This window comes from Patagioenas fasciata, chromosome 13 (genome assembly GCF_037038585.1).
Source record: "Patagioenas fasciata isolate bPatFas1 chromosome 13, bPatFas1.hap1, whole genome shotgun sequence".
NCBI lineage: Eukaryota > Metazoa > Chordata > Aves > Columbiformes > Columbidae > Patagioenas > Patagioenas fasciata.
In genome coordinates this window covers 15,613,041-15,634,882 of record NC_092532.1, presented here as the reverse complement: position 1 = coordinate 15,634,882, position 21,842 = coordinate 15,613,041, and the positions used below count along the sequence as shown (strand labels likewise).

The following is a 21,842-nucleotide window of genomic DNA, read 5'->3' as shown; positions in this document are numbered from 1 at the left end:
CTGAAGCTGGGGACCAGGTACCAACTGGACCTTGGGGAGCTGCTGGGTCCAGTAGTAGGGAGCATCTCAGGTACCCTTCACATAGGGGCTGCAAAAGGACACAGGGACACATCTGGGGACTTCCAGGGAGCATGGGTGGGAAGGTTGTCACCCAGAGCAGCTCAGACTGCCTCCACCAGCCCCTGTGGGGCCACAGTAGTATCTGGGGGTAAACACAGAATCATAGAATAGTTACAGTTGGAAGGGACCTTCAAAGCTTATCCAATCCAACCCCTGCCATGAGCAGGGACATCTTCACCAGCTCAGGTTGCTCAGAGCCCCGTCCAGCCTGGCCTGGGATGTCTCCAGGGATGGGGCATCCACCATTTCTCTTGGCAACCTGGGACAGTGTTTCACCACCTTCAGCGTACATCTCTGCTCTGGGGAGCTCAGCAGTTCTCCAGGCTCCAGGGATTGATTTCAGTTATGGGAAAGGCCCATATTTTCCAGGGTCTTTCACCAGCTGACACCTTTCAGACCAACAGCCACCAGAAGAGACTTGTTGCACCAGCAACTGGTGTCAAACATGTCCATGGGTCAAGGCAGGAGTGGGGAGGACATGGGGAGTCCTGGCAGGACTTGCCAGGATCGGGCCAAGTGAGGGGCACCCCACCATGCTCAAGTGGGGCAAACAGAGCCCCTGTGACAGGCTCCAGGAGCAGGGCGGGGGTCAGAAGAGGAGGCAGGGAACGGAAAAGGGCTGCTCCTGTGACACGGCTGCGGAGGTGGAGCAGGAGGCAGGTCACAAACAGGCAGCACACGAGGAAGCGCTGGGACACCAGCCAGCGTGGCCAGGGTGGCTGCAGCAGCTCCAGGTGCAGCAGGACCTTCACTGGCTGGGGAAGGACCAGGAGTAGAGGCAACCAGAACTGCAGGGACCTCATCAGGACCTGGAGATCCTCGGCAGGAGTCTCCTTCCAGCCAGAACAGCTCTTCATTTTGCCAAGGTGCGAGCACTGTCCGTGGCATGGGGGGACAGGGAAGCAGCATGGTCACAGTGGGGGCATCTCCATGCTTGGTGGCACTGCAGTCCTGTGGCTTAGAGCCCCAGGTGACCATTGCCAGAGCCACCAGCAGTGGGGTAAACCAATGCTGGGAAGGCTGGACCATCTGGGCAACTGCAGCTCTCTGCGAAGTGCAATGCTGGGAGGGTCCTGGGGCTCAGGGCTGCCACCGAAGTACCGGGACCCCAGTCTGGGTGCATGAGAAATGTGGCTCAGGAGGAAGCAGGTCCTGGCCCCCACAGCCCAAGAGCTGCCAAGGAAGCCAAGTGGGGCCAGCAGATAATGTGCCGAGGCTTCCTCCAGCGCCGCCGCAGCTGCGGGGCCAGGATTGCTCTGTCACTATCTGACCCTGCAGAGCCCCATGCATCCCTTTTCCCTCTCGCTGGGTTATTGTTAGTGGGGAGGAAGCAGCTCACCAAGTTCCACCTCAAGCTTTTAACCCGCTGCTGCCTGACCTGCTGCCCGCTGCTCCTGTTGGCCAGAGCCAGGTAGGCTCCATGGCTGCCCTGGGAGGATGGTTTGGTTTGGCACCGGGAGCTTGCTGCAGACTTTACCTCCTTGGGGACAAGCAGCACCCTCTGACAGGTCTTCCCCAAGCCATGTTGTCTCTCACAGCCACCTTTGCAGAGGGCGGATACTGCCATTGTCATCTCTCAGTATGGAGAGGTCCTGAAAGCTTCAGGTGCTGATGATTTCCTCCTTTTTCTTTCTTCCCTCTTTTAGCTGGTTGGATCCTGCCTGGTGCTTCCTTGGGAAGCCTCCCCAGTCTGCTGTGGGGGGCACCATGGAAGTGGAAGCTCTACCAGCTTGGCACAGATTTAACCCAAATACCTAATAAAAGGTTTGGAGGAAATCCATCCTGGGGAAGAAAATTGCAGCACTTCACCAGCTTTGTTTGATGAACTGGGGTTTAATCAAACGCCAGGGTCTCCAGAGGTGCTACCTGCTGCTCCCTGGGTAAGTGGAAATCAGATGGATATCTCAGCAATGTTCTCCATATCATCTTCTTATGCAACTGAACTCGGCCGAATTGTCCCCCGCTTCTCGTGTGGCAGGGAGGGGACCTCAGTGCCTTAGTGTCCTGCCAGCACAGGCTGGGGCTATGTCCTCCCAACACTGGCCACCATGGGACTTATTTCTCAAGCATCAGTGTCCATACAGGAGCAGAGGTAGGTCACCCAGCCGCTGAGCCTGCCAGGGTGATGCAGAGATGCTCCAGGCTCTCCTGCAAATGCATCGCATGTGTTCGTGTGCCCGTTGCACGCCCCGGTGCCGCATGTGCACTCCCAGCATCAACCAGCGGTTTGCCTGGGCCGGCCTACCCCATGCCCTGGGGACCTGACACAGCCAACACACGCGTCTTCCAAAAAAACCCATCTGGGAGCTGTACAAGCTGGGCAGTTGCCTGAACTCAGCTTAGGAGCGTGCACACAAGGGTTGCAGCGAGGTGCTCACCCTCCCTCCCACAGCCAGGGCTTCTCCCCACGCCTTTGTCCCCAGCGGTGCCCACAAAAGGGGTGACACTGCCAGAGCGGGTCTTTGGCTGTGGGACCTGGTCCTGCTTTGGAGGGTCCTGATGGGGGATTTGGTGCAGGCAGGTCAGCCTCTCCCTGTCTGTCCCCTGGCACCGACTGCGCCTGAATTTCCAGCTGTTGCAGAACAAGTTCCTGGGAGGCTGTACCCGGAGCCGGCATGGCACTGAGCTGCTGGCATGTCTGTCTGGTGTTGTGATGACACAGGGGACTGTGGGGATGGGCTTAAGCTGCCCAGGGCATGCCCGGGGCTGGGGAAGCCTTCCTGCTGCTCTCCTGTGCAACAGGGCTTGCTAGAGGGGTTGTCCCCTCCGTCCTCCACACATCAGCACCGAAATGCACCTGTGCAAACACAGTGAGAGGCACAGGGACTTCAAGGATGTCCCTGGGGACCAGCGGGTACCATCCCATCCTCTCCAGCCACTTGGTTTGTGTCCCAGCCTTTGCCTGGAATGCAGAGCAGCATGGCCAGGCTGCCTACTCAGGTGCCAGCCCTGCTCCCCTGGAGCATCCTTCCCCCCGTGTTTGCTCTAGGGAGAAGACTTGAGCTCCAGTGATAGCAAGAACAAGGATCCAGGCTCATTTTGATGAACTTTCTCCCCTGTGTCCCTCTCCTTGGAGCCAGGGAAGTGACGCTGGGGAGGAACTTGGCTCCTCTTGTTTGTTATTACAGGATAAAGTTACCCTTTAAAGCAGAGCCAGTGCTGTCAGGGCTGCATACCATCCTGGAACATCGCTCCTTCCCAACGGTTCCAACACACTTCTTGTTATTGTGCTCATGTGGAGCCAGCCCGCTCCCAGCCCTGGGCACAGCGAGGGGAATGCAGGTGGGGGGGACCTGAAATGGAGCCTCAAGGCTCTTTTCCCACTCTGGGAATGCTGGAAGCAAAGGGAAAAGGTCTCTTTCTGGAGAGGGAGAGCTCTCTGGAATCTGGGATATGTGGGGAAGAAGGAGCAGAAGGTCCCCCTGGCAGGATGAGGCTTGGGGTGTCTGCTGTCCCCCTGGAGAAGGGCCAGGGATGCTGCCTTCACTGCAGCTCAGCTCTTGAGGGGACAGACCACTGTTTTCCACTGGAGAAACTGCACCAGGCAGGGCAGTGGTATGGGGCTGGCACCCATCTTGCCACCCCACAAGTCCAGTGCTGGCTTGGCCAGCAGCACAAGCTCCTGGGGTGGCACAAAAGAGGGCTGGCTTCCCCTTCGAGCCCCACCTCTGTCCCCAACGGTCCCAAATCCAGGAGATCTCCCTCTCCTGTGAGCTGGCACCCCAGGAGCCACCCCAGCACCCCAAGACTTTGCAGACATAGGCATTCCTCAGCAGCACCCCGGCCATCCCACCCACTCTAGACCCTCTGAAAGGGGCTGGGGGCTTGTGGGGCTTGACTCCCCCCATACACGCTGAGCTGTGACGTGCTTGTGGGGTGGAGGGGAAGGAAACCGGCCTGGTGGAGCTGAGCCAGGGAAAGCTTCCTGGCAGCCAGCTCCAGCCTCCAGTGCCGGCCGTGCTGCTGCAGATGGCTGGGAGCAGGATGGAAAGCCAAAGGCTGTGCGAGCCCTTTCCAGCCCTGTGCCGGCAGGGAGGCAAACGCCAGCTGGTGACACAGCACTGGGGCTCTGACACTGCCGCCCCGGCAGGGTGTTGGAGGGAAGCCTGACTCATCCCCAGCAGGAGAATCTGAGACGTGCAGATGTAAACAGAGCTGGCCCCAACGCGCCAGGGCATGTGACAGATACAGGAGAGACTGGCTGGAGCCACAGCCTGGGGCTGGTGGCATCAACACATGCACTAGAGGCACGTGAAAGGGGGCTTGACCTGCAGAGAGCCCACTGCCCTAAAGCTCAGGAGACCATCACTTGGGTGGGGAGGAAGGGGCAGGATCCGGATTATCAGCATGTCCCCTCTCTTCCCCCACAGCAGCTTTAGCAACTAGTTTTACCCCTGGTCTGGCTGTTTGACTGCTGCTACTTTTCTCCAGGGACACCCTTCTCATTGGGACCAATTTGAACCAGCAGCTCAAGAGAGACAGAAGAGGCATGAGATGAGGGCAAAGCTCCTGAGATGCCATCTCGTGGTGCCAGCTTCAGGAGCAGAGTGCAGCTCGTGGAGTCATGTTTCCCTGCATCTTCTTTTCTGCGGGGATGGAGTGAGCAGAGAAGTGCCAGGCTGGGGTGCATGGAGGGTCACCAGGTGCCTGTTCCCATCCAGGGACCAGTCGTTCAGTTGTCTGATGCACTTGCTAGCACATGATTTCCCTTTGGGTTTATATGTGCCTTGCTGCAGGATCTGGGCTGGGAGAGCTGCAGGCCAACGGGGACAGGAGATGATTACAGCCACTTCCTATCCTTGCTTACCCCGCACAGCTGGTTTCATTTCCTTAATCCCCATCCCAGCATTTTCTTTGTTTCTTTCTTTGTTGTTTTCTTTGGAGGGATCATTTGCTGAAGGCTGGTGCTTGCTGCAGGCAGCATTTTCATGCTCTGGGAGACCAACGTGGGTGCCCACTGGCTGCTCCCCACGTACCTGCTCTGTGCTTCTGGGTGCAGTGGGTGCTGCTCACAGGGGGATGGGGACCCCACATCGGTCAGGGTAGGTGTGGGGTCCTCTGTGCTGCTTGGGGAGAACCACGTTGGCATGCGTTTGCAAACAGCCCTGCCAAAGCACCTCCTGTTCCAAATTGTCTTTTCCTCTTGCATCCCCTGCGGCACCGGCGTGCTTGGCCTGGGCCAGCTTTGGGATAAGTTATTCCTGCAGCAGCTGACCTGCTGGGCTGAGCTTTACCTGGCACAATGCCGAATCCCCAGGTTGCTGTTGCCGCACCGTGGTCTGGCCATGTGTGTTGAGCTGGGCTGGTTTCTGGGCTTGTCCATGACCTCAGCTTTCCTGCTGTGTCAGATGGTCCCTGAGGGGGCTGCAGGAATCCTGTGAATCATGAATACTTTTGGAGTGATTCCTCTGGGGTGTGTGTGAAATGGTTCCTACCATGCTGAGGCAGGGACGGCTGCTTGGTTGCAGGAGGCGATGTGGTCCCAGGGGACGGGCAGCCTCTTAAGCTGAGCCAGGGTAGGGCTTGGAGATGCTGCCTGTCACCTTCCCAGGGCAGAGAAGGAAGTTAGAAGAGGGGACAGCTGGGTGGTGGCTAGGGAGCCTGGATTAGTCCATGGTGTCCTTCAGCAGCTCCTTGCCCTCCTTGGCCTGTGCTGGGGCTGAAGCTGATGCAGTCGCACTCTGCGTGTTCTGGCTTTGGATTTGGGTCCCTGCTTGCCAGACAGACAGTCTGGGCAACCTGATTGGCACCCAGCACCGGCCAATGCCGAGCAGGTTTGTGACCACTCTGGGGATGTCCTCACCTCTCCTCTTCAAGCCCTGCAGGCAGGCAAAGTGCCGAGACAGGCAGCTCTGCCCCACGGAGAGGGACAGGCTGGGTCAGGGCTGTGCCCCTGCCACTATGGATGGCCCTGAGTGCTCCGGGGAATGGTTACCAACAGAGCTCAGAGGACCTGCTGGCACAGCCCCTCCCCGCTGCCGGCCAGTTGCCCAGCACGGCTGGGGCCCCGGTGAGTCAGCTAGAGCAGCAGCTCACATCGCTCATGCTGCACCAGCTCTTCGCTTTTTCCCCGGTTGAGTTCCCCAAAAAATGTGCAGCTGGAGGGATGAGGAGCCTGGTGCCAGGATGCTCAACTCTGAGCCTGCAGAAGATTCTGCTGAGCCAAGGCACCTCGGCTGCTCCTGGGGATGATGACCAGGTTCTGAGTGTGCCCAGCACGCATGGTTGTCCCAGCACAAGGCTTGAAGCCCTGGCCCACATTTACTGCCTTGCTCCAACGCTGAGCAGGAATGCTGAGCACGCAGCAGTGGAGGGAGGCAGGCCTGGAGCCAAGAGCTGGCCTCCTGCCCTCCAGAGAGAGGGGAGAGAGGAAGACGTGGCTCTAGGCCCAGCCTGCAGTGAGAAGTGCAATTTGGGCAGAGACCTGCGGCGCAAGGGTCCGCTGATGGCTCAGAACTTTCTCTGCATCGCAGCAGGCAGCTTCAGGCAGCTGGCAGACCTGGTTGCTCAAGCTGCCAGGGAGAGGGGAATATACTGAGGGTGGTCCCAGGTCATCAGGCTCCAGCAAGGTGCAGTCCTGTGCTGGGAGGTGCTGGGTGATGCCAGCTGGTGCTCAGACAGGATGTCCTTGTGCTTGGGGACTCCTGCCTGCACCAGCACCCAGGGACTGCCGGGAAGCCTCATCCAGTGGCTGGGCTCCAGGAGTATTTGTATCTGTGCTGGGAAGGTTAACCCCTGCCTGCCGGTGGGCATCGTCCCTGCTTAAAACCAGGAGGGGACTTTGCGAAGCAGGCAGGGGGGTGCTATGCGGGCTCGGATGCCAAGCCTGCCTTTGCTTTTGTTTGCAAAGCTGGTCTGTGCCGAGCAAGCTCCCGGTGACCTAGAATAGCCAGTGTGGTGTGCCAGCCCGAGCCTTGGCAGAGGGAGTGTTGAGCTCAACATCTCCAGTCTGGCAGGGCAGGCAGGCGTGTGGCTGCAGGCAGGAGTGATGCAGGCAGCACCGCTGGCCCTGGCCTTGCCACGGGCCCATCTCCTGATGTCTGCAGAGGGATACAGCTGCTCCCCATCTGCCAATGGGTTAGAATGGTGTTTTACCTTGCAATGGTGGTGCACAGGTAAGCAAAATGTGGTGGTGTGGGTCAGTCCATCTACAGGCACCCCAAATCTTTATCAAGAGGGTGATCAAACTTTGGAACAGACTTCATAGAGAAGTGGTCAATGCTTCAAGCCTGTCTGGTTTTAAGAGACATTTGGATAATAGCTTTAATAACATGATTTAACTTTTGGTCAGACCTGAAGTGGTCGGGCAGTTGGGCCAGATGATTGTTGTAGGTCACTTCCAACTGAAAATTTATCCTATCCTATCCTATCCTATCCTGTCCTATCCTATCCTATCCTATCCTATCCTATCCCATCCCAAATGCCCAGTATCTGAAGACCCACAGTGCTGTGAAGGAGTGGGTAGGTGGTGACACCATCCGCAGGGTGTGGGTGGGATCCAGCCCCCAACCTGATCCCCATGGGATGCTGGATCAGGCGATGACAGCGTAGCATGGTGGTGCTGAGCACACCTGGCACATGGTGGGCCGTCCTGATGGGACAAGGACCATGTGCCTCATGGTGCTGGGACAGGGGTTGATTGATCAGCCATCTGGCTTGATGGATCCACACATCCTCTCTACCTGTGTTAGCCTTTTGGTTTGGCTTTTCCCTGGTGGCTGCAGGACCTGATGTCCTCTCTCCCATCTTTGCAGAACTTCTCCTTCCACATAACCAGGCCAGTCTGGAGAGATGAGCTGGGAGCTGGGACGCCCTGGTTCTTGCTGAGTGTCCTTGGCAGCAGTGCTCCACTCCTTGGTGTGACCCCAGGAGAGCAACACTGGTGCAATGATTTCTTCGTCGCTGATGTTGCCCTACTGTGCTGAGCTCTGAGACTTGGAGATGGTCTAATTAGTGCTTTTGCATCACAGGGCTGGCTGGAGCGCTGCCCTGTCTCGTCCTTGCATGGAGGATGTCTCATTGGGGCCACAAAGGCATCAGACCCATTTAAAACTGGGTCAGTTCAACATGATCTAGGACAGGTAGGAGAAAGATGGGCTTGGGAGAAAGGAGAGGAGCAGGGCATATTGCCCCAGCAGGCGTGGTGCTGGAGAAGCATGGCTTCTTCCCTCCTGTCCACCCACAACTTTGGGGATGCTCAGAGCTGTCAGGGTTTTGGACTTGGACTTGGACTGGCAGGGCAGGGTCTGACCAGGGCAGCCATAATGCTCCATGAGGAAGCCAGTGCCATGTAACAGCAGCATCTGTCAGGTGGCAGCCTGTGTTTGCACCAGGGCTGCCCATCCTGTAGCTGTGGATGCTGAGAACAGTCCTGCACTCCTTCCATATGGAGCTTGGAGGCTGGTGGGGATGGGGAATGCGGGTCGGTGCCTGTGCTTTGCTCTCCCATGGTGGGCTTGCCATTTGGCTTAGGTCAGAGCATGGCTCCTGCTTTCAACAGCTGGGGTCAGGAGGTGGGGGAAGGCAGAGTGAGGTGTTGGGTACCGCAGAGCTGGGAGCAAGGATGTCTCTGCCACCGACTGACTGCACACCCTTGGTCATGTCACTTCACCATCCAGAGATGCTGCCGTCCCCGCCATCTCCGGGATGTGCAACCTGCTCGGGGTCTTTCAGGGAACGTTGAAGCCCGGGGGGACTATCGTGGCCCTTGGTGGCTGGGGGAGCTACAGCCATTTGCTTTCCGGAGCGAGTCTCCCCCGGGGGCGAGTGCTGGCTGCCTGTACGGGCGGGGCTGCGAATGGGGCGCAGGCAACTTTCGGGGGAGGCTGGCGGACCCCCGGGAGACGCCGATGTACCGGCGGGCTGGGGCGGTGTGGACGGGAGCCCCGCACGGCGGTGGCGGTGGCGGTGGCGGGGATGGCCGTGGCGGTCGCGGTCTCCTCGGGGAGGGAGGCGCTCCCGGGCCGTGCGGCCGCCATTGCCGCTGGCGGGGCCGTGGTTTCCTGCCGAAATCACATGGCTCCCGCGTTTCCATGGAGAGAGCCGGGGTGGGCGCTGCCAAGAGCCTGCACGAACTCCCCGCTTTGCTCCCCGTCCATGGGAGTGGAACAAAGGGGATGCACCGAGCCAGGCCCGCTCTCGCCCCGCGCCTCGTCCCCCGCCTCTCCTGGGACATGTGAGTGTCACCGGCACCTCCGCACCCCGGGCGACGCCGCTTGCCCCCGGGGAGACGCCGGTCACGGCGGGGGGGGGATGAAGGGGAAGCGGGGTTGGTGGATTTAGCAGGGCTACACCCTTGGGGAGGGGGACGGACACGTCGCCTGCTAGCGACTTCGTCTGCCGCCCACCGCCCAGCCCCCGGGTGGGCCACCGAAGGGGCGCGGGGGTGCCCGGTCACGGCGGGGACGCGGCGGAGGGGGCTCCGCTCCCCCGCCCCAGCGCCCCGCGGCTCCGCACCCTGCGGCGGGGCCGGGACCGGGGCCGGAGACACCCGGAGAAGGAACCGCCCGACTGCGGGATAGCACGGCGGACACCACCCCAGAGCCACCCGGTCCCCTCCAGCGCCTGTTCGGGGTCCCTGGGCTCCTCCGGCCGCTGCTTCGCACCCGGCTCGGGGAGGGCGCCGGTTGTTTGACTCTGCGGAGGAGCCGGTGCCCGGCCCGCTCCCCCGGGACGGGTACGGCAGGGAAGGGGAAGCTGCCCGTGGCCATGCAGGGCCCTCCCCGAGCCGCTGCCGGGGCCATGGGTCCCCGCCCCATCACACCCCTGCACCCAAGCAGGACCCCGGGCGGGGGCTCCCGAGGGACCTGGGTGCACCATGTCAGCTGGGTGCTGCCTCCTCCTCCTCCTGGGTGACAGAGGGAGGAATGCTCGGAGGAATTAATGAGACAGATCTCGCTTTGTTGCTGGCCCGATCCTCCTATCTCCCAGCCCTCCCCAGCCTGCCAAGAAGTGTTCGGGAAGGCCTCGCGCCATTAACTCCTTCCCTGCGGCACCTCCAGCTGTCCCAGGGCTTGCGAACAGCTTCAGCGGCGTTTTACTCTTGCCAGATTCCCAAAGGAGGCTACTCAGGCGACCTGAAAGTCTTGGGTTTCCTATAAATACTGTGTTGGCCAAGGATCTATCTCTTGGCTGATGGCTGAGGAGCACCCTTGCTGTGTCCCCAAGGCAGGGCTGGGACATGAGGCTATGACACCGCACAAATTCAGGCAGCACAGGGCTTGCTGCCGGTGGTGTTGCCTGCTCTCAGCTGGTGGAGGTCCCTGATGCATCGCTGCAGCCCCTTGAGCGGAGAGGAGCCGTGGTGGGAGCTGGCGTGGTGGTGGCCGAGCCCCCATGGAGGACTTGATGTGATGGAATTGAGTGTGGGAATGCAGGCAGCGATGGGCAGGGCAGGGATGGGCAGCTGGTGAGGTGGGTGTTTGGGGTGCAACCAGGAGATGACTTGACCTGCAGCGGGGACAGTATAGGGGCATATGTTCCCAATCCTGGCCCGAGGCTTCTGACCAGTGCTCCAGCTTTGCTCAGGAATCTGCAGCCTGGGTTGCTGTGGGGTGCCTGGGGTTGCCATCATCTGGTGGCTGCTGCTACCCTGGGAGGAGCTGGGCAGGAGCACGTGGACATCCCCCAGGGATGTCACTGTGCTGGGCTCCAGCCTGCACTGGTGACCGAGGCTCAGTGGGTCCCCTGGAGCTCCTACCATGGCTCTGACTTAAAGGACAGGACCTGGGAGACTTGTTGCAGGCACAAAGCTGGCATTTGGGGTCCCCAGGGGATGGTGAAGGCAGACCAAGCCCTGGCTTTGCGTGGGTTGAGGCCATTGCCAGGCTGGGACGAGCGCCGCGCCTCGTGCTTTGGGGTTATTTATAGGGCTGCCATTTATATCACTTCTATTTCTGCTGCTATATGGGGACGATGTGAGGAAGCGAAGGGGGAGGGCTTGAGTCTCCTGCGGCCCTGGTGTCTGGATGCGGGGTGCCCAGCCCCTCTGGTGGTATTGGTGCCAGCCTGGCTGCGGGTAGAGCCTGGCTTGGCACAAGGGCTGGTCCTTCTCCAGTCCTCGGATCATCAGCCCTGCAGAAAAAAACATCCGCATATCATCTGCAGCATTGGGCTGTCAGAGTTTTTTGTAGCTGGCTTTGTTGGTTTCTGCAAAAGATAAAGTCAGAGGAGTCGGCTGTTGCACTGTGGTGAGGGTGACCACCTGCCACTCTGGAACTGGGCCTGGTCTGGCCACGAGTCACTTGGCCATGCACCGTGGTTCTCCTTCAAGCCATGATGTTGGGACTTTTTGCCACAATTGTCATCTCCTGCCTGCTCCTAGCTCTCCCCATTGACCAGGAGCTCTTAGAGCCCTCACCAGGCTGGTGCTTACATGCTGGCACTCATATCCACTCGCTCTGCACCTGCAGAGGCTGGCCTGTGCCCTTTCGTGCCATGTTTCCAGCTGTGGTGATGTTCCCAGCTGTGCAAGGGTGTCCATTTCCAGGGATTGCTTGTCTAGGAACAACCTGAAGTAGCTTCTTCGTCACCTTGATCTTTGGTGCTGGTGGCATCAGGAGAGCGCGCTCCTGGGGTGGGTGGCTTCTCTGGGGACTGGGTGATGCTGGGTGGGTGCAGCCTTGGTGCTGGTGGTCCCAGGGCCAGCAGGGAGCAGCTGGGGAACCTCCCCAGGACTTGGTGCTGGCAGAACACAGGGTCCCTGGGATGCCAGTCCTGTGTCCCACGGAGGGCAGGGAAGTGGCAACATCCTCCTGGGCTGTTTGAAGTTTTCTTCTGCCTGCACATGGACTGGCCATGGCTGTACATGTGTGTCTGAGCACAGCTGCCTATGGAGGGGTTTATTTGCATGTTCAGCTGTTGTGGTTGGAGTGGGGATGCTCCGGACAACTCCCAAGGCCTGGTGAGAGGATGGCATGACAGGGACGCCCCCAACAAGGGTGCGGTTGGGATGTTATGCCCATGTCCCTGCTGTGTAGGAGGAGCAGAGGCAGCTGCCGTGGCTGTTTGTGCTGAGCCAGCATGGTGAGCACCCAGGGAAGTCCCCTTTCCTGGTGGAGGTGACCGGTGGCTGTGAGGTTGTCCCCTTCACTGCACCCCGTCCACAGCCAGGCCAGGGACAGAGATTCATTTAACTCAATTACCACCCAGGCCCTGGCGGTGTTGGCTCAGCTCGTGCCCTTCCTGCACCCTCCCCTGGCAAGGTGTCCCTGTGCTGGCAAGCCCTGCCGAGTGCCGTGCAGGGTGCCACAAGGTGCTCAGAGATGTCTGACACCACGTGCCCGTGGCCTCCTCCGGCATTCTCCACCACCTTTTGAATGCTTGACCCCCCTCCTACCTGCTCCTGGTGATCTCCCCGTGGGTGATGCCCTGGATGGTGCTGTGCCAGGCAGCTTGTCTGCACATTGGCTGCCCCGCAGCCCTTGGTAGGGTCGCAGGCAGGACTACGGAGAGCTAGAGTCCCTACGAGTGGCACAGCCTGGCAGTCACCCTTCTGTCAGGGAAGCCTGGACGTCCCTTCACTCTGTGTGGCGCTGGGGCTCCACACAGCTTTAGCGTGGCTTTCTCGTTAACCTTTAATGAGAACAAACGAGCTGGCATGGGCCGTGGCTGCAGGCATGCTGCCTGGCCGTGCGCTGGGCATTGGCTCTGCAGGGCTGCCAGCGCGGCAGAGGCTTTGCAGAAGGCTGGTTGTTCCCGAGGCGGTGCCGGGAGCCATGCTTTCCCATGGGGAGAAGCCACAAACAGTGAAAAGCTGGGCAGTGGACCCCTGCCCGTGGCAGCCGCTGGGTCAGGACTCTGCCTGTTGGTGAGGGGCTGGCTGAGGGGCACATCCTGACTGGGCAAGGTAGCAGACATGATCTTCATGCAAGTTCTTGAAGGCTGGCATGGAGGTGGGTCCCCCTGGGCCATGCTTTGCAGCATGCTGGGCTTCTGGCTCCCCTCCATGCCCATGGCACTGGCATGGAGGTTGCAGGCAGGTAGGAGACGAGACACCTCTGTTTGCCAGTGCTGGGGTGGTTTTTTTTGCCAGATGCTGCTTGGGGACAGCCCAGTCTCACCAGCTCTTCCCCCATCTGCTCTCCCAATGGGGCTGGTGCTGTGCACCCCTCTGGATACCAGGACAAGGGGGTTTCCTGGGACACAGTGCTCTTTGGTAACACCTCTGCAAGCTCCAGCTCACTAAGCTTGGCCGTGGCTGGCTCTGGACCCACATGTGTGTGTGCCCATGGTGGGGGAGCCGTGCCACCTTACAAAGGAGCCCCATGTGCTTCTCCCCTGCGGTGTGCTTACCCCATCCTGCGCAGGAACCAGCGAGGAGAGAACCAGCTCTGGGCTGGGGAAGCAGCCCCACAAGTGGCTCACCCTCTAGAGAGGGGGTTATCTGTGTCTGGGAATCCCCATATTTGTGAACACCCCCCCAAGTCTCTACCCCAATGCTTTTCCTCTTGAACCTGCCCTGACCTCGCTCTAAAAGCAGCACCAAACAGGAAAGGAGCCTGGGAGGGAGGTGTCTTTTCCTGCCTCGGTGACGTGGTGATGGCAGTCGGTCCCAGCCTGGATGGGCTGGCTGCTCCAGCCTCCTCTTTTAGAGCTGGGGTGTGGAGCTAGGCCTGGGTGCCCCAGGACCAGGACCTATGCAGGGGTCTACAGTGCTGGAAGGGAGGGCACGTCTGTGCCACAGGGTCCTCTGGTTGCTAAGGGCATCCCTGTGCTTTCTGCCAGGGAGTTGTGGGGCCAGGAGATGCCACAGGGGTTGGCATGGAGGTCAAGCGGGTCTATGTCCCTGCCCCATGGGATTTGGACCCCTGTGGGGACCAGATGACACAAATTAGGAACATCTGAGCAAGGAAACCCTCTTCCCAACAGGTGCTGGGTGTTGCAGGGTGCTCACGGGCATGCCATGGGACTCCCTGTGCCACCACCTCTTCTTCAGCCACGGGAAGCGCACAGCAAAGCCATGGTGGTTTTATATATACATATATTATTTTTAAAAAAAGCAGTGCAGAAGTGAGCAGCAGGGCTGACAGCACAGCTTCCCGCAGTGATGTGAGTCTCGGCTGCCCACGGCTTTGTGCCTGCCTGCAGTGGAGCTGGCAGGGACAGCGGCAAGGGGCTGTGCACAGAGCATCCCCCCCAGAGCAGGGACCGGCAGCAGCTTGGGGCCAGTGGTGCGTTTGGTGTTTGCTCCCGGGCTCGTGGCCGGCCCTTGGTGCCAGAGGGACAGGGGCGCTGAGGGGAGCAGTGTCATGGGGTTGGCTCCATGAGGCTGGTAGGGCTCGCAGGGCTGCTGGGGACACTGTGATGCCCAGAGAGGGGCTGGGGGGGGAGGTTTGCACCACAGTGACCTGCAGTGTGGTTCCCTCCCCTGCCCCTGTGCCTCAGTTTCCCCAGGGGGGCAGTCCCCCCAGAGCAGGGACCGGCAGCAGCTTGGGGCCAGTGGTGCGTTTGGTGTTTGCTCCCGGGCTCGTGGCCGGCCCTCGGTGCCAGAGGGACAGGGGCGCTGAGGGGAGCAGTGTCATGGGGTTGGCTCCATGAGGCTGGTAGGGCTCGCAGGGCTGCTGGGGACACTGTGATGCCCAGAGAGGGGCTGGGGGGGGAGGTTTGCACCACAGTGACCTGCAGTGTGGTTCCCTCCCCTGCCCCTGTGCCTCAGTTTCCCCAGGGGGGCAGTGGGGAGGGAAGGATGGGAACTGAACCGTGCTGTCCCTGCTGCTGGGGCAGGCGTTGCTGGTGGGGTCTCCTCCTTCCAAGGGGGACAGGCGTCCCTCTGTCCTCCCATCCTCCTGTCCCCAGCCCTTGAGTCACGGCACTGGGCAGTGATGTCAGCCCTTGGGCAGGGGAAGCGTGGGAGGAGACTGCTGCCTGGGGGGAGCCCTCGGGCCCCCGCACACGGGCGGATGGAAGGACGGATGAAGGGACGGCATGAGAGAGCCACAGCTGCCCGCGCTGCCCGGGACTCTGACCCCAACGCGAGGGGGATGTGCTGCTGCAGCCCACCATGAACAGCAAACCGAAAGGTACTGAGCAGTGGCAGCACCGGGGCTCCCTGGCAAACGCTCTTAATTTAGGGACCTCCAGTTGTTTGAGGCTCCTGGGTGATGTGGCCGGGCTCGTGAGAGGCTTTGCTGGGCAAGCGGCTTCCCTGGGAGGGGAACCAGGGGGGGCCAGAGACGTGGGTACCCGCCACCCACAAGGGACACATTTGTGACCATGATGTGCAGTGACGGGCTGTCGGGATGGGGTGTCTGTGGCAGGATGGGACCCACCAGATGCCCAGCCTTGCTATTTCCCACACTGAGACCCAGGCTCAGTGTCTCAAGGCAGGAGGGGTCCATGACTGCCCACTGCTCCCAGGCGATACAATCCTGATCCCGTGGCTTTCCTCGGCAAATTGATTTTCTCCCCCTTGTGCCCCCTTGTCTTGTCTGCAGCCATGCTGATGAGGACAAACAGAGCCTGGCTTCATGTTGAACATCCCTGGCACCGTGACCCTCGGGGACCTGGGCAGAACTGGGGGTCCTGGGGCTGCTCTCGCGCACAGGGACCAAGTTGCTTAGGCAGGATTTTTTGGGGAAGCTACTGGGACCCAGCAGAGCATCCTGGAGACGAGGAGGGGGGTTAAGGTGGCGTGTGGGACCTTCACAAGTTTATGCCAACCCCAGCAGGATCATGTCAGAGCCCTGTCTTCTGCTCAGCACCTCCAAGAGGGGTTACAGCCCACTCAGGAGCAGGATCTGGTGCCCCTGGCTGGGCTGCAGTTCCATCTAGGGGGGCATGGAGGTGATCTCCCACTCCCAGGCCTCCAAAACCGTGGGTGTTTGGTCTTCACCTGTGGTGGTGGGGTCCCACCTTCACTGGGACCATGGTGGTCCTGGGCTGTTTCTCAGGAACCGTCCTAAAAAACAGGTTGGGCTTGAGCTCAACAAGGTGCTGGGGAACCCCCCATCCCCAATAGCAGATTCCTCCCTGGGTCCCAGTTTGAGGCTCGCATCCTCTTCTAGCTGCAAACTGGGAGCCCAGGGGATGGGTGGTGGGGTGGGAGGCTGCAAGCCCCCACTGAGGAGCCAGCCAGGAGTATCTGCCTGTGCCCTGCCCTGCCCTTCCTCGGGGACACTCCGCGGGGTAAATAAGCATTTCCTCCAATTCTTCCCATTCGCAGCTCCTTCCCTTTCCTGCCGCCCTCCCACTCGGCCCAAGGAGCCAGCCAGCCTCCTGCGGCCACGAAGGCGGACACTGGGGTTGTGCCCCCACCACCACAGAGCCGAGAGCACCCGGCACCCATCCAGCCCCCCAACACCATCCCCTGCTCCGGTGGGGGCTGCGACCCCATGGCTGGGAGTTTCTCTCCCAGATGAGTCATGGGGAGCCGGGATGCCGTTCACTGACTCATACGACTCCCAAAAAATGCCAGTCCCCCTCTTTGCCTGGTGTGGGGGGCAGGCAAGGGGTTCCTGTGTGCCTGGAGGAGAGGCAGAGTGTGGAGGTCAGGGAAAAGGCAGCTCCCAGGCTCCCCGTGACCAAGGCGGCATGGCATCCACCCCGCATGTTCCTCCTGTGTGCTGGGGAGGGATGAGGGGCAGCGGGAGGGAAGAGCTGCTCCAGCCCACGCTGGGAGCTGGCCAAGGGCCGTCCCGGAGCCGGAAGGGGCCGGGGGGGCCGGGGTATGGCCCTGGGTTCTGGCAGCGAGGACGCAGCTGTGCAAACAAGGATGCAGTGGCTGGGCTGGGGGAGCTGGGTTCACAGGCTCTCGAGGTCGTCCCTGCCGTGCACCCAAGGGACATTTACCCAAGGGTACCGGGGTGGGGGCATCGTGCCGCTGGTGTGGGGTGGTGGGACCCCCCTGCTTGCCACTGACACCGCAGGCAGGATGGACTGGCCCGTGGCCACCATGCCATGCCCTTGTTGGGGGACACTGGTACCCCGCTGTGCCTGGGGAGGTGGCTGCAGTGCCATCGGTGTGGGGGCCACAGCGCTGCCAGTGCCTCCTGGGGTAGCCCCTCGGGGGTTTGTGAGTGCTGCTCTCTGGGGACAGGGGTGCTAGAGGGTGCTGAGTTGGGCACCCTGCACATTGCTGGCCTCCAGTGGGTGACATTGCTGGGGATGGTGGTCAGAACACCCTCAGTGCCCATGGCTGCAGGGCTGGGGTTTGGGGGGAACCACTTTGGGGTGTCTCCGACCATGGCATTGTTGATAAACCCGCTGGAGCGACCTGAGGCTGGTGTCTGAGTGTCGGAAACAGAAACCAGCTGGGACCAACCCAGCCGGTCGGACTGCCCCCTCCGCTGCTCCAACCAGCATTCTTGGGATCCCAATCATCTCCAGAGCACCAAGCGTTGAGAGAGGAGCCAGCGGCCGGGCTGGAGAGCCCCAGGGTGGGCTCCAGCACCCCCTGCTGTGCCCCCCACCCAGCAGCTCACACCTGGCTGCTCTGCCCTCTTGGCCGCTGCCTGCGGGCAGCACTGCCCAGGGACACACGGACAGACGGACAGACTCCCAGGACTGCGTTTCCTACGCCGGGAGAGCTGCGGGCGGTCTGCGGCGCAGGCACGGCAAGGTGAAAAGCTTGGTCGGGTGGTGGCTTCATTAGCACCGCAGCCCTAATCAAGGGCAGGGGGCTGGCAGGGAATGGACTTTTAGGGCAGGATCTTCAGGGCAAGACGGCTGTAGCTCCTTCACAGGAGAGGGAGGGATGTGCTTGGGGTTCAGCCCGTGGCGGGGATACGAGTGTGCCAGTGCTCTGCCTGGTGCCGGTAAGCCTGGCACGGGGCTTGCTGCCCTGGGCGAGATGCAGTGGCTGGCTGCCCCATCCAAGCGTGCCCCGAGCGCTGCTCCCCACTGGGGCTGGCCGTGCTGCTGCGGTACCAGGTACCTCTTATCTCGGTAATGTCAGGAATGCACCATGCCGGGGCTTTTTCCTCCCCCGTGAGCCAAGCGTGCCAGGAGCGGAGACCCCCACACCCTGCCTGCCCTGCCTTGTGCAGGCAGTGCTGCCCTGTGGTACCTGGCTGGCTGCCTCCATGTGCTGGGCTCGAGCATCCCTGGGGTTTCCACAAAGCGGGAACATGATGTTCCCCTCCTCCTCGGAGGTTTGGGGTCTTGACACAGGAGCTGGCCTGCAGGGTGCCAGCCCTGGGGATGCAGGGTGCCACAGCAGACAGGCTGGTGCTGGCAGGACCTGGCAGTGCCTAGGGCGACGTGCGAGGCTGGTTGGCAGTGAGTGCTGGGACTGTACCATCCCTCACTGCCGACTTCGGTCTGCACCCACCCTGCCACTGATTTGGCCTTTGGGATCAGCTAGGTCCCTGGTTGGAGTGCAGGGACATGGTCCTGTCAGCAGCTACCGCTTAGGGTACTGCTCCCTCTGCCAGTGCAGGAGCTCCAGGTGCCTTGGAGTATGACCCAGCGTGGTACAGGTGGCTGCTGGAGCCTCTCAGGGCTCTGAGTGAGTGGCTGGGGATCACTCTAACGCTCCTGGGGAGTTGTGCTGGGGCATTGGTCCCCTGCAGCATCCCCAGCATCCTTTTCCCCCCTGACACCCCCAGCATCCTTCTCTCCCCTGCAACACCCCAAGCATCCTCCTCCTCTGTAACATCCCCAGCATCCTTCTCCCCTGCAGCACCCCCAGTACCCTTTTCTCCAGGGCAGGCTCCTGCCTGGGTGTCCCTCCTTAGAAGCCCCTGCATGCCCTCAGACAAGCAACGTGAGCTGGAGAAGGCTGTGCTGGCAGGGCCATACTCACCCCATAGGAGCTGTGACCTGCCCCACACATGGAGAGCCCCATTGTAGGGCTGCTTTCCCTATAGATGAGCCACTGTAACACCCAGCTGGGGCAGCAGGCACTGGTGCCATGGGCCTCACCCACTCAGTGGGGAGTAGATTAAAGAGCCCTGTAGAGGGTAATCTGCCCAGGCCCTGCAGGTCAGCCCGGCTACCAGGGATTACAGCTCCTCCTAATGAGCTTAATTGGGACAGCGTTGTCCTGGAAACTGGAGGGCTGGCACGGAGATAACACAGAGGTGGTGGGACCAGCAGAGCAGCTCCGTGGTTCTGGGCTGGGACCCGAGTACTAAGGGGAGACCAGATGGACCTGCTGTGTCCCAGCTCTGCTGGGATGGAGAGTACTGGCGGGGGCTGCCTCTGACTCCTGACGGCTCCGGCTCATCCCTGAGTGCCCGGGGAGGCAGCGGCGGTGGCAGCGGCGGTGGCAGCATGGCTGCAGGGTGGCGGGGAGCACAGCGCTGGGGAGAGCACACCCACCAGCGGCCGAGCAGGTGTGTGCCGTGCGGGGCGGTTCGAGCTGGGCTCTGGGCTGTGTTGTGTTGGGGGCTGGAGTGGGGATGGTGACAGGACCCCCGGCAGTACCTGTGTCCCTGTACCGTCCCTGGTGCTTCTGGGGCTGGGGGCTTGCTGCCAGCTGTGCTGGGGGCAGGAGGAAACGCAGAGTGAACTCCTAAAGATGCGGGGAGATGGCTCTGGCCCCATAGAATCATAAAATAGTTTGGATTGGAAGGGACCTTCAAAACTCATCTAGTCCAATGCCCCTGCCATGAGCAAGGACATCTTCACCAGATCAGGTTGCTCAGAGCCCCATTCAGCCTGGCCTGGGATGTCTCCAGGGATGTGGCATCTGCCAGTTGGGGAAGCTGTGTGTCCCTAAGGCCCTGCCTGGCCTTCCTTGGCACAGAGTGTGACTGCTGGGCACTGTGTGGACTCATCCGCAGCAGCTCCTAACTCCCCATCCTGCAGCTTGGCTCTGGGGCCTGGTTGGGACAGGGGGACTGAGCTGGTGGCAGTGGTGGCCAGAGTGATGTGGAACATCCAGCAGCCTCTGCCCAGCTCCTATGGCTGCCTCGTGGGCTGGGGCTCCTTGGTGTGTTGGCAGGGACAGGAGGAACCCCAGACTCCTCTGCTCTTGCTTTGTGCTGAGCCCTTGTCCAGGGCTGTAGTGATATTCCCTGTGACATGGGTTGGCAACTGGGTCTGGGTCCCAAGATTCAGAAATCTGCCCTGTCCTGGCTGGCATTGACTGCACCAGCCATGGTGGGGACAGGCAGGTACTGGCAGTGGTTTCGAGATTCCTGGTACCATCTCTGGCCCTGCCAGGAGCAGAGGCCAGGGCTGCGGCAGCCGTGGGGCTGGACACGTGCTGCCCGCGCGGACTTTCCAGGGTCCGGCAGGGAATGGCTCTGCCTTTCCTTCCCAGACACAGAGCTCCTGGCAAAGCTGGGGACTTTCCAGAACTCTTTGTTGTCTGTGGATTTCCCTCCTGGTTGCTGGAGCAAGCGGAAGTGAGCGTGGAGACAGCGAAGGGCTGGGGAGCCGGCTCCAGCCCGCGCCCTTCCTGCCCCCCCAAGCGGGGTGGCACGGGGGATGGTGGGACGTGTGCTGGGACAAGGTGGGGTTCAAGAGACGGTGTCTGGGCTGGGACACAGTGGAGGGATAGCCCTGGTCGTGTCCAGGAAGGCACTGGGCATCAGCCCTTTCCTGTGGCTCCCAGGGAGCCAAACTGGGGTCTATCCATCCGTCTGTCCCTGCTGGGTGCTGACAGTGTCCGGAACCCTGCTTCACCCAGGGCAGGGCACTGAGGCCATTGCTGGGTACAGCACAGGAGCTGTGTCCCCACTGCCTGGGCTGAGAGGGAGGGAAGAGTCCTGTCCCCTGGGTGCTGCGTCTGCCCCAGCCCGTGGGTGCCATGGTCACTTTGGTCCCTGGGTGCTGTTCCCATCCTGGTGGCAGCCCTGTTTGCATGTGTCTCCCCACCCTGCTGCTGGTGACCCAGCTCTCTCGTTCCCTGCAGGGAGACCCTCCAGGTCACACTCAACGATGTCACTGTCTGTGCGCCCGCAGCGCCGAGTCCTTGTCACCAAGATCAATAGGAGCCAGTCCTTTGCTGGAGTGAACTCGTCAGGCGACCGGCCATTCAGGTAAGAGATGGGTGCTGTGAGGGATGAGGACAGGGATGGGGACAGGCTTGGGTGTGGTGGCAGGATGTGCTGCACATGCCAAGGCTCCTTCCCAACCTGCTGCCTGGCATCTCCCACAGGGACCTTTGTGGTACCCGGGGCATGTACAGATACTGCAGGGATCATCGAGGGCAGAGGGGAGACAGAGTCCATCACCCCACTCTCCTGCTGTGCCATGTCCCAGGCAGGGTGAGGATCCCATGGCTGCTGCCACCAGAGCACAGAATCATAGAATCATAGAACAATTTGGGTTGGAAGGGACCTTCAAAGCTCATCTAGTGCCACCCCTGCCATGAGCATGGACATCTTCACCAGTTCAGGTTGCTCAGAGCCCCGTCCAGCCCGGCCTGGGATGTCTCCAGGGATGGGGCATCCACCACCTCTCTGGGCAACCTGGGAACAGTGTTTCACCACCCTTATAAAAAATTTCTTCCTCATGCCTGGCCTGAAGCCTAGCACAGAGGGGACAGGTGTAGCTCACCTTTGTGCTTCAGCCTGCTCCTGCGAGCTTCCTGGTGACCACCTCATCATGCTTAATGGGTGCAGTGAAGGAGCTGGGGTGGCTTTGAAGCTTGGTGTCTCAGCCACCTTGACATCATGTGGCAGCTGGTTTCAGGTTTTGAGTGCTGGCATAAATCAAGGTTTCCTCCAGGTCATTTCAAACCTGTGGCTGAAAGGTTTTATCGGCTGCCTGTCAGCTGTGTTGTGAGGAGCAGCCGTTCCCTACTCACCCTCTCCAGCCGCTGGCAATGTCAC

At 60.8% G+C, this 21,842-nt stretch overlaps 1 protein-coding gene across 7 annotated transcripts in view; it reads left to right on the top strand.

Annotated features, from left to right (window-relative positions):
* The first annotated feature begins 823 nt into the window (after positions 1-823).
* RIPOR1 (RHO family interacting cell polarization regulator 1) overlaps positions 824-21,842 on the top strand; it is a 32,929-nt gene continuing 11,910 nt past the window's right edge. For 2 of the 7 annotated variants that reach the window (XM_065848208.2, XM_065848209.2), the window contains exons 1-2: positions 8,752-9,295; positions 20,921-21,047. In XM_065848208.2, the coding sequence (XP_065704280.2) occupies positions 8,767-9,295; positions 20,921-21,047 (656 nt within the window). In that variant the 5' untranslated portion in view covers positions 8,752-8,766. Of the gene's footprint in view, positions 987-1,766; positions 2,001-4,551; positions 4,764-8,751; positions 9,296-14,723; positions 15,141-16,917; positions 17,678-17,703; positions 19,395-20,920; positions 21,048-21,842 lie in introns of those variants that run through there. The other 5 variants (XM_065848212.2, XM_065848211.2, XM_065848210.2 and 2 more) reach the window with 5 other exon arrangements.